Here is a 12429-nt window from a genome sequence, read left to right on the forward strand (position 1 = left end):
ATATGACAAACCCACAATTAACACCATACTCTATTGTGAAAAACTGAAAGCTTTCCCTGTAATATCAAGTATAAGACAAGGATGCCCACTTGCTCATTGCTGTTATCTAACATGATATTGGAAGTCCTAGCTAGAACAATAAGGCAAGATAGAGAAATAAGAGGAATCCAAATGGGCAAAGAAGTAAAACTATTACTATTTGCAGATGGTATGAAAATATACATAGAAAACCCTAAAGACTCCACTAAAAAGCTATTAGAAACAATAAATCAGTACAGTAAATTAGCAAACTACAAAGTCAATATGCAAGTCTGTCACATTCCTATACACAATGAACTAAAAGAAAAAGAAATCAATAAAATAATCCCATTTACAATTGTATTAAATATTTAAGTAAATATACACAATGGAATATTACTCAGCAATCAAAAAGATAAGCACATGCCATTTGCAACAACATGGATAGAGCTGGAAGGGATCATGCTTAGCGAAATAAGCCAGAAAGAAAAAGAAAAATACCAGATAGTCTCACTCATAGCAGGAATCTAGAAAACCTAAATAAGGGACCAGGAAAAAGAATAACTATAAGAAAGAAAAAATCAAAATCAACAAACAACTATAACTCAGAGACACACTATGGGGGGGGTGGGGAAAGGAGAGATTGGGGTCAAAATAAGGGGGATGCAATTGTATGGGGAATATAAAGATAATAAATAAATAAATAAATATTTAAGTACCTAAGGATAAACTGAGAAAAGGAGGTGAAAGACCTATACAACAAACTACAAGATATTGCTAAAAGAAATAAAAGACAACACAAGGAATTGAAAGATATTCCAGACTTATGGATTGGAAGAATTAAGATTGTTATAATGGCTATCTTACCCAAAGTAATAGACAAATTTAATGTAATCCCTATCAAAGGTCCTATGTAATTCCTATCAAAATTGCTTTCTTCAAGGAAACAGCACAAACATTACTGAAATTTTGTACGGAACCACAAAAGACCCTGAATAGCCAAAGCAAACCTAACAAAAAAAAAAAAAAGAAAAACTGGTATTGCACTACCAGGTTTTAAATTATACTATAAAGCAATATATACTGTAAAGTAATCAAAATAGTATGGCACTGTAATAAAAAGTCAAATAGATCAATGAAATAGAATTGAAAGCCCAGAAATAAACCCACACTTATATGGACAGATAATTTATGCAAAAAAGCTGTAGAAAGGAAAGTCTATTTAACAAATGGTATTGGAAATACTGGATAGCCACAGGCAAAGGAATGAGACTACACCACTATTTCATGTAATACACAAAAATTAATTCAAAATGGATCAAAGCCTTTGATAAAAGACCTGAAACCATAAAATACATAGAAGAAAATACAGCAGAATACTCTGCAATATTGGCTTCAGGAATGTCCCTGGGGACTCAACTACAGTGACATTAAAAGTAAATGTAATTTAAAAATTTTGCAAGTGAAAGAAATTATCATTAAAACAAAACAAAAAACCACTGTACCAAATGGAAGAAAATTTCTGTACATTATACATCCCACAAAAGGTTAATATCCAAAATCTACAAAAAAAACCTCAATAAGAAAACAAATACCCCAATCAAAAAAAAAAAAAAAAAAAGGCAAAAGACTGAAATGGATATTTCTCCAAAAAAGACATCCAGATGGCTAACAGGAACATGAAAAAAGTCTCATTATCTTTTATCTTTTATCTTTTATATTTGAGGAAAAGGCAAATCAAAACTACAATGAGATACACCTCACACCTGTGAGAAGACCCGAAACAAGTGTTGGTGAGGGTATGGGGGGGGGAGGGGAAGAAATCCTCATACAGTGTTGGTGGGAATAAACACTAGTCCATTCTCCAGGGAAAGAATATGGAGGTTTCTCAAGTCATTAAAAATAAATCTGTTGTATGATTCAACAATTCTACTCCTAAATATCTACCTGAAGAATACAAAAATACTAACTTGAAGATGTATTTATGCATTTCTACGTGCACTGCAGCACTATTTACATAGCCAAGCTAAATGCCTGAGACAGATGACTGGCTTAAAAAAATGTGGTATGTATACATGATGGAATACTACTCAGCTATAAACAAAAGATGAAATCCCACCATTTTGGAACTGGAGGGGACTATCTAAGTGAAATAAGTCAGAATGTGAAAGACAAATATCAGATGATTCACTCATGTATGAAATACAAAAAAATGAATCAAAGGAACAGACAAAAAGAAAGCCCTTGAAATTTGACAGCAGAACTGAGGCTAACAGAAAGGCTGGAGTGTAAGGATAACGAGGGGAGGGGACTCAGTTGACTAGAGTGAAAGATTATTGGTGTTTTGGTGACAAGCACATAAAAACATACATTTGCAGAGGTGTAAAGCCTTACTCTTGTTACAGGGCAGAAACAAAGCAGAAATCAATGTTACTCCAATAAACATAATTTCAAAATGAAAAAAATATAAAATAAAAACATCTGACAATTTCTGTTCCAAAAGCTAATAAGGAAAACTAAGTGTAGGGGAAAATGCTATAAACTACTCAGAATTGTTTAAAGTTTTCCTCTATCTGATATGTGCTAAATTTACATAGCCAAAATTGCCACCTAAGTTTTCCTGATTGCCCCAAGCTCCTTTTTGTATTCTTCTATAAAACTGCCAGTTTTATTTATCTTGTCTACTCTCATAATTGAAGACAATCTGGGAAGGTTACAAAACTTGATGATGGGAAACATAGTTCATTTCTCCTCCCCTGACAATGGGAAGTGAAAATAATAAAGAAATGTCATTAAGAGCATTAATGAGATCTTTAAGAGGAATCAGACTTGTCAGCACCTTCAAAGCCACATCACAAAAGGATTTCTATAGACTATATGACTTTTCTATTTCAGATGCCTCTAAACTGCAACTGAGTGGGAAAAGGATCTCAAAATCTACAAAGTGACTATCCAGAAACAAACTTACTTGTACAATATAGTTGCACTCTAAGAGCTGCATTTTTGGATGGAGGTTTAGCTTCATATATGTATGCATATCTTCAAACACTTTATCAAACAGATTTAGGAATACAGTAGCTTCCTGTGCAGTGCGCTTCTTCAACCAGGCCTGCAGCAAAAAGACAGGTGTCCTGTTTATTAAGAAAGTGAAGCGTGGAAAGACAGCATGCATGTGAGGGTCTCTCGTCCCACCTGTAATATGGGCCTCCAGGAGAGAGCAGAGCTGCTGATATAGACCATGCCCATCCTAGAGACCGTGGCAGGCGAGGCGTTCTCAATGTTGTGCACTTCAAACAAGAGCTTGCAAGTAGGAGCCATGGGGATGCGATCGCCATTCGCTAATGTGAGGGTTTTATTATCGTCCAACACAGAATTTAAGTTCTCGATCCAAATGGCATCTACAGGGCCATCCAAAATGAGGAAAATGTTTTCACCTGCAAATAATTAAAACAGAAAATTGAATAGGTCATTGTGTCATTAATAAACCGGCAAAGAAAATGATCACAAAGGGGAGCGCATGTACCTTTTTTAGCTTTTAATGTTTTTCTCCACAGAGTAGAAAAAATCCCATCTGTCCAGTCATTGGTAGCAGTGTCCAGTCGGCCAAACATCTGCGGGGCAGTGATAGCTTTGGGATTCATTCGCATTTCTCTGTGAGGCCTCCCGCATTCTGTTAATGCCTTCATCAGGATTGTGATAACGGTTGTCTTCCCAGAACCGCTGGGCCCAAGAGTCATCAGCCCGTGGCGCACCAGAGAGGTCTCGTAGAGCTGCAGAACGAGAGAATTAGCTGGAAGATGTGGCTGAAGGCCCTCTCTCTGACATTCATAGAAACAATGCACTGAAATTTAAAAGGCTTTCAATAAGCTCTTCCTAAAGTAACTAATTCATTATTTAAAATATTTTTTAAAGAGCAAAATAAAATTTTATTTGTTTTAGTAAGTATGGAGAGCAAATTAGCACCACGTCATAAAATTATAGCTGGTAAGGTAATGACAGTGTGGCATTTGAATCGCATTTTGGAAATCATTCAATTTTTGCTTTACAAACTGCTATTCTTTTTTTAATATTTTATTTTATATAATTCGTACATCATTTTTCATTTTTGCACAATGCATGCATTTTCATTTTGGTTATATTCCCCATACAATTGCACCCTCCTTATTTTGACCTTGAGTCTAAACAAACTGCTATTCTTGAGATGTTGATTTGCTGAGACTTGACAAGCAGCTTTCCCAAGCAGGTACCTCTCGGCATCCAATGTGATGGCACTGCCCCCTCGTGTCAGAAAGCAGCAGCACACACCATCACATGAGGCTGAGCTACATTTGCCCTAAAAGTAGATACAGCTTGAGATGAGGATTCTGTACACTGAGTCACTTGTACTACTTCCCCCCAAAACTGATGAAGAAGCTTTGGGGGCAATGGGACAGGAATGGGGGACGTCAAGCGAGGTGTGATTGAGGACAAAATCTATAGAAGGCAGATTGATGTGGCAAGGGACATCGCACTTCAATGTTTGTTCCACACAGAACCAAAGAGACTGAAATTACCTACTTTATTGCCCATCAGTACATAACAAAGGAGAGACTGGTTGGAAGATGTGTGGGAAATAAGCTCCCAAGCCATGGCACTGCCTGCTTTTTGTACTGGACAACAAAGTGGCTGCACCTTTCTAGGGTGGACTGAATGTCTAGTAGCAGCTAAGCATAAGTATGCAAAAGCCAGGGAAGGAGCGTATCTATATATAAAATTCCCTAATAGAAATAAGAAGTCAAAGTTCTTATAACTTCTGAGAGATAAAATTTGAGTCACTGCCTAAGATAGAAATGTTTACTACTGCAACCCATAGTGGGAAAGTAACAGAAACACTGGCTGTGACAGTATGTTCTAAAGTAGCGAGACAGCCTTTGAGATGGCGAGGATCTTAGTCCTCAATGTACTGTTTGTATGTCATATGTAAAATGATGTCTTCCTAGAAATTAAAAAAAATTAAGATGGTTTCTCACACACGGGCAAAGAAAAATACTTAAACTTTCTCCCATAGATTTCCTTGTAAGATTTGGATGTATTTAATACACGGAAGATACATATACTTGCATGTCCTATAATCTGGCAAGAACATAAGTTAAAGTAAGAATTGTTATTCTTCAAATACAGCTTCTAACTCTCTGCAATTTCAGCTCAAATTCAAAGAGCTCTAATCCTGCAACTCTGCTCCAGTTTGTTAATTCGCTTATAAAGTAGGCAGGTGGATGTCACAAGGAGGAAATGTGATGGACAGAAAGACACCTAAAGATAAAGTTTCAGTGCAGGTGTGAACATGTCCAAGCCCAGATTCCTTGGGCTGGTGCCAGGAAAGCACCATGAAGGCACCAGGTGCAGGCAATACCTCAGACTGGCGCAGTGCCCAGCCCAGCTGTCCCATCCCCTCCCAGTCATCTTGAGCTTCTGGGTCTGCCTTGCCTTCTCAGCAGCTGTAAGTAACCACAATTATGGCTTGTTCACCTTGAGGCAGGGAATCTACACCATTCCTCTGGGACCTGCATTCACATCCCCACCCCCAAGGGTTCTTCTTGCAATGATGATGATTTTGATTTAGTTTCAACATTTCATCAAGTCAGACGAGTATTGTGAGTTCTATTCAAATGGAGACCTTTAACAGCACACATTGGTCATTATACTGAGAACAGATTAAAATGTCTTTACCTGCACAAGTTTGAGATTCCAAGGTGGATGGTTAATCAACCCTTCTAGATTAACCTGCTTCTCCACTGCATTTTGCAGTTCCACATAAGTACTACTATCCAGCTGTAATCCTGGAAACAGGTCATTGATTAAGCTGAGGAACAGAGGTTCATCTTCATCAACCTAAGATATCATAGGATAATTTATTCATTCAGTCAACAAATGTTTACTGTCTGGCAAGGAAGCACATATAACTTCACTCTCAAATGATCCTCACTTCTCTCCTAACCAGACTCACATTCTCTAGTCCTTTCTCCTGAAACCACCACATTACCTATAATATTGCATCCCAAGATCCTTGACATTCACAATTGTCTTCCACAATTTAGCCTCAGGCTTCTGCTCTAAGGTTTGATCACATTACCTTATCATAAGAAGGTTCTGCTTCTCACAGACAGCTATGTCCACTGACCTTGAAAACATGCAACATATAATCCCAATCCCATGAGAAAAGAACATTAATATTTTACTTATATAAGGAAATTAACATAATCCTGCAAGACTGGCTCATGCAACATTGGTTGAAAATTCTAAAACTTCAGGGTCTTGCTCTGCCTTATGAACAGCAGGCTGCCAACCACTGACTCACTCTGATTTCACCTTATTTGCTGGGGCTTTTCTGATCCTTTCTGGAATTCTTGTCGAGAAATTTCAAGAACACCATTAATTAAGGGAGGTGATAAAGTGTTCCGAAAAGAGCAGAGGATTTGGCATTAGAAAGTCTTGGGGATCTTTGTTCTAACTTCTCACTAACTATGATTGTGTGAATCCTCCAAACTCAGTTCCCTCATACAAAAAACATGGCCACAGGCACACCTAACCATCTAGAGCCCACAGAGCTGCTACGAGGCCGGAACAAGACAATACCCCTGTGAAGGATAAATGGAGTCATCAGGCTCTTTTCCACCTCCCTATAGCTAGCCTCTACAGATGCTACCCATGGCCTACACAAAAAGTGCTTGGGAGCGTGAGCATAGAGCATGCGCACCTGTAATTACAGACACTGGGCCCAAAGAGCACAGGATTGCACACACGTAAATGCTCACACCTGTGCCTAGAGGCGAAGGATAAAGGCGGTGGGGACAGCACAGTGAAGGGGACCACTCAGCAGTGTGACTTCAGAATGCCAGAGAGAACGCCAGGGAGCAAGGGTGGCTATTATCATGGGTCTGGGGTCTCATTTGCCTACCAGCCCCCACCCTACCTGTCTCCTTGAATGCCACCCTCCCTGTCTGGTGTGTCTGTGTACCTGTTCCCTGATGCACCATTAAAAGGCCTGTATCCACCAAGGGCTCCTGACTCTATCCATCCGCCTGAATCAATAGTAAACCCCCCACCCTGTGCATGCTTGCACCAGACCTTGTAAAGGCTTTTGTATTGGTATGGAAATAAGCAGATATTGATTGTTAGTTTTTGTAACTAGAATGTGAGCATCGTAAGAAACATTTCTTCCTAAACTTTGTATTTCTGGGGCATGGACATAATATGGAGCACAAACCTACCTATCAGCTAGTTCAGAAGAACCAGATATACTTATGATAAAGCATGGAAGTAGTGAAATAACTACTGCAATTTCCACAGCAAAATTTTAATGCATTTTTGGAAATTAGAAAAGATGCTGCTGTTTTAGGAGAGACATAGTCATGAATTAGTCATCCTGAGAAAGAAAAAGGTTCGCCTGGTTCCCTATGAATCCAGATTTTTATGTTTAGAATCTGTGCTACATTATGAAAAAACGGTAGCTGGTCAGACTGATATTTGGGGGCTGAAGCCCCCGGGAGCTGTTTTGTGGCACACAACTGCTAAGAGGATGCATTTCCACAATCTGCTGGTCATTCAAGGCCATGAGGTATATTCCCCCTTTTGGAAGCACAGTGGTTGCTTTGCACGCCCACTGTCCCTGCAATTATTAATGCTCACAGCTCAACATGAGCCAACCCCCATTTGTCATCTGAGTAGAAAGAAACCAGGTCAAATCTTGGAAGAGAAGTGAATTCAGAGATGAAAGATACCAATTTAGAAAGATTCATATCTCTTAGTCCTCGCATGACAGTGCTTAATTCACTATCTTCAGGTCTGGCTCTTTTTTGAGATCCAAGTGTTCTCAACACGGATAGAATATTTCTCAACCCAAAGTCATAATGAACCTAAGATAGGGAAAAAGGGAAAAATTATTTGATTTTAATTTTCAAATGTAGACTCACTGCAAATGTAAAGGTAAATATCTTGGTACTCAGACTCTGTAGGGGTTTTCTTGCAATTTTTTTTTGAGTTTTTTAACATCTATGATAAAATTTATATACAGTGAAATGCAGATGTCTTAAATGTATAATGGTTAAGTTTTGACAGATGCAAGCTACTATGTAACCCTATATATATATTTGTACCTTCGAGTTTTGGAGGTGATTAAGCTGTAAAGTTTTATGAGTTCAATTCTCCTGCCCTTCCTTTGACTGACAATGACCAAGCTGTATGATACAGTGTTCACATTTTAAATATCTTTTGAGAATAATACTATCTACTACAGTCTGAGCAGCAAACATGTAAAATGCATAACCAACAGGTTACATACTATGTGTTTTCCTTTAACATTCTTGAAATAACAAAATGATAGAGATGGAGAAAAATTAGAGGCTGCAAGAGATTTGGAATTGGGAGAGAGGAGACTGTGACTCTAACGGGGTAGTGTGAGGGAACCTTGTGGTAATAGTACAATTTTATATCTTGATGATGGTTATAAGCACCTACACATGAGCATAACAGCCTAGAACTACACACACACACACACACACACACACTCATTCTATAAAGTTTGTTAACTATTTCTTTTGGGTGTCAATTATTATTACTATTATTATGTACTCAATTCAACCTTCTGGTTTTGTTATCATACTATAGTTATAAAATGTTAACATGTCAAGAAGCAAGGTCAAGAGGACAGAGGACCTCCCAGTGCATTTCTTTGCAACTTCCTGTGAATCTATAATTACTTCAAAATAAAAAGATTTTTAAAATGCATAATCAATAGGTCAAATTAATTATAAATATATTTTAGAAATAATCCATAAGATTTTGCTTAACTCACAGATCAGCATTTATCAAGATAAAATTGCAAAGTAAAAAAAATGAAGTTTGATAGCTAAGGGAAAAGAGATTCATAAATTTACCTGTTTAGTAAGTTGCTCTTCACAGAGCTTATAAAGAACATAAAACTTCTGAGCCAAGATAACATTTTCAAGAAAACCACAGCTTGCAAGTTTAACTCTCATAATGATCTGAAAATTAAAATAGTGATATTTTCAATGACTCTTGCATCAAACTGAAGAACAGAAACTCTGTTATGTTTTTAAACTGTATTTTGTATACACACATACCTGTCTGTCAGGAACCATCATAGCAACAGTTCTAAACTGAATTTTTAAGTTTTCTGGAAGTTCCTGGCGCCCAGCATATCCAGGATTCTAAAAGTTAAAATTATTTCATTTTTAATTGTTGATATCATTTCATCTCATGAGTACAAACACATTTCAAATCCCTAGTTCAGATTCTAAGGTGGTACTGAAAAACATTAGATTCAGATCACATCCCTTCTTTCTCAGAAATGTGTATTGGAACATAATAGCTATTAATGTCACCTCACTCCTGCTTATGTATTTCCCTATTATTATACTAGTAAAGTTAAACACACAGAGAGATACAACTTTGTGTAGCAAAAAAACTAAGCATTGTGTATCTAATGGTTAAGAAATTAGAAAACAAGTAAAAGAAAATAAATAAATTCTAGGATAATTATAATCTAATATGTGATTGAAAGAGGAAGAAAATTCAGGATTTCATTGTGGAAATTTTACTTAGGTAAATTTTGTTTCATTTGTAAATTGTGAAAGGAATAAAAGTAGAAGTGGAAAGGAAGCTAAGGCCTGATAAGTAGTTGAAGGTTAGGGATAGGTCAGACCCAAAAATCCCAAGGGAAATGTTAGGGGTTCCAAGACAAGTAAGGCAGAGAAGGGTCAGTTATTTTAAGAAACTACATTAAGAAACCTTCACTCCCTCAACATTTACTGGGCACTGTCAGTAAGCCAGATATCTTATTTCATACTGGAAATATAAAAGATTGCTGGTTGCCTATAGTATTCTTTTTCTTCTTCCTTAGACAACTTCCTTGAACCCCAGCTGTAACCCAAGTGCAGTACGACCCAGTTTAAAAACTACATTTCCCAGCCTGCCTTGCAATCGAATGGGCCTGTTAGATTCTACATTGTACCTACAAGGGATACATGGTATGAAGTATCCTTGATGTTTGTTCTGAAGGAAGTTGATTCAACCAGCTTTGTTGCAACAAAATAGAAATGCTTCTGTAACATCTTGGATCATAATGTAAAGTGAAGACAGAAACAGAAGCAGGATTGTAGGAGAATGCTACATGTTAAGCAATTGCTTTTAATGTTTGTTATTCTCACAGCCTAATGCAGTAGCTAATTGATACTTGTAATATTATTTTTAATCCAGCCAGAATGTTAAACTTCTTTTAAATTCTCCTAAGCCAAAGTTTCATATTGAGTAAGTTTCTTTTCCCATTTCCTGAGTTCTAACTGGTCACTTTAAATTGTTATTTATACCCAATTACTTATATAGATGCTTGCTAATTAAAAAAAAATTCATCAGAAACTTTCCTGATTTTGTGATTTATAATTTATCTTTGTCCACTGGGACAAAGATAATTTATCATAGCTCGCAAATTAGAGAACAAATATAGAGAACATTAAGTAAAGGTGATTCAACATTAATTTGACTTCTCCAGTTCATAGAAAATTTATTTATTCAAGCCTTCATTTTCTTTTTTAAAAATTAATTTCTTTATTTGTATATGTTTTACATCAGGTATAGTCCCCATAGAATTTCCACCAACACTTCACTCCTGTACCATCACCTTAGTCCCTTTTGCAGTTCCTGCCCTCGTTTTCCCTCTCCCTCCCCCTCCCCTGGAGATGCCTTTCATTTTCTGGACAACACTGTATCTCAAAACTCTGATCTCAATCACATGGTAACTGAATTTGCTACAATTATTTGTTACAGGAACTTTATGAATTATTTTGGAAATTTTAATCATTTCCATCAGAGAAAAACCACATGCAGGGGTAAATAGGCAAGTTTTTATGTTAGACAGACAATAATGTTTTTAGCTAAGTGGCTGTGTGACTTAGTTTTTAAATCTCCCTGATCCTCATGTACCTGTTATAAAATATCCATCACACAAAATACAGTATCAGAACTGCAATTTCCTAGCCCCCTGAGGTTGGGCGCGGCCATGTAAAGTGCTTTAACCAATGACTTGTGACTTGTGTCACATCTGTACAGAAACTCCAAGAGCCAGAACTTAATTTTCATGTGTTCTTTTTCCTTTGCTACAGCAACCAGCAATGATGGAGAGAGTACGAGAATAAGAACATACAAAGTACATCCTGTGCTTCCTACTTCTACCTTATCACCCTACAATGGAGATGTGACATGAGAGAGAAATAAAACTTTGTGATTTTAAGTCACTAAAATTTGGGAATTATTTATTACTGCTGCTAACCATTCTGATACAATTCATAAAACACTGAGCTTCACATTTCATACATAATAAGTGCTCAAGTGCAGTGCCATTATTATTGTTAATGTATTACTATCTTATCTTCTGTCTGAGCCAGTTTTACTACGCAAAAATAATCATGCAATTAAAAAGAATCGCTCACCATCCCAGGATAGTAACTTATCCACTAATATATTTCTTTTGTTTTAAGTCTATAACAATTAAACCAGTCAAATTGCATTTGAAGTCTATGTTCTTACCATTGTTAAGAAGATTCCAAATTCTGGATTTAAATCAACACAATCACCATCAGAAAAAATGAACTGCTTTTTTCTCTCTTTTCTTGCTGTCAAAACAATATAAATTTGTTGGGCTGCCACTGACAATACAGGCAATTCAATTCTGTTAAACTCATCAAAACAGCCCCAAGAACCTGACTGTGCAAGACCTGGTAGTGAAAAACAGTTAATTTGAAAGGTGTTACTTTATAATATACCTTCTGGACACCAATTATTTTTCCAAATTGCTCCCTAGCAGTTATATATTGAAACATAATTGATATAAAACTTCATATCTGGTTATTTATAAAAACATATTTAACTACAGTGATGTAGACAGGTTAACTATTTGCACATTATCAGCAAAACAATGAAAATAGTACACTACCAAACTGAAAATGCGGACATGTCATTACACCCAGCGATGCTGAATGGTGATAAAATTTGATTCAGTCTGGAAATGCCACCTCTACTGGGGACAGGGGTGGAAGGAGCCCTAATATTTAAGGAAACTGACAAAATAAAGGATGCCCTGTCTGGGTCAGATCATGCTTTTCCCTTTTTGTTGCAATGAGATAGAAATGTCAGGATGCTGGGTGAGACAGGGAAAGACCAAAGGGATTTCTATTTATTCCTTACATAACCCAGCACAAAGAAAGACCTGAATAGCATGAACATTGTTCCTGTCTAATCTCTAAGGATGAAAACCTTCATTATCTTTAGGGGTACAAAATGATCTTTCTTTTATTATTGCCCCCTCCAGTTTTTCCTCTCTCCCTTAGGAATTTACATTGCTCGAATGTTGGAATT

The 12429-nt window shown here is 36.9% G+C and overlaps 1 protein-coding gene across 1 annotated transcript in view; it reads right to left on the reverse strand.

Annotated features, from left to right (window-relative positions):
* The window catches only part of DNAH8 (dynein axonemal heavy chain 8), a gene marked incomplete at its 3' end in the record, with an annotated part of 299195 nt that overhangs the window by 156672 nt on the left and 130094 nt on the right, over positions 1 to 12429 (reverse strand). The window contains exons 41-48 of the mRNA XM_084228672.1: positions 11602 to 11789; positions 9141 to 9227; positions 8934 to 9041; positions 7779 to 7913; positions 5728 to 5889; positions 3542 to 3788; positions 3211 to 3452; positions 2987 to 3127 (exon numbers count right to left, since the gene is read on the reverse strand). Of these exons, the coding sequence (XP_084084798.1) occupies positions 2987 to 3127; positions 3211 to 3452; positions 3542 to 3788; positions 5728 to 5889; positions 7779 to 7913; positions 8934 to 9041; positions 9141 to 9227; positions 11602 to 11789 (1310 nt within the window). The remainder of the gene's footprint in view (positions 1 to 2986; positions 3128 to 3210; positions 3453 to 3541; positions 3789 to 5727; positions 5890 to 7778; positions 7914 to 8933; positions 9042 to 9140; positions 9228 to 11601; positions 11790 to 12429) is intronic.

The sequence above is a fragment of the Talpa europaea genome (assembly GCF_964194135.1).
Source record: "Talpa europaea genome assembly, chromosome: 2".
Taxonomy (NCBI): domain Eukaryota; kingdom Metazoa; phylum Chordata; class Mammalia; order Eulipotyphla; family Talpidae; genus Talpa; species Talpa europaea.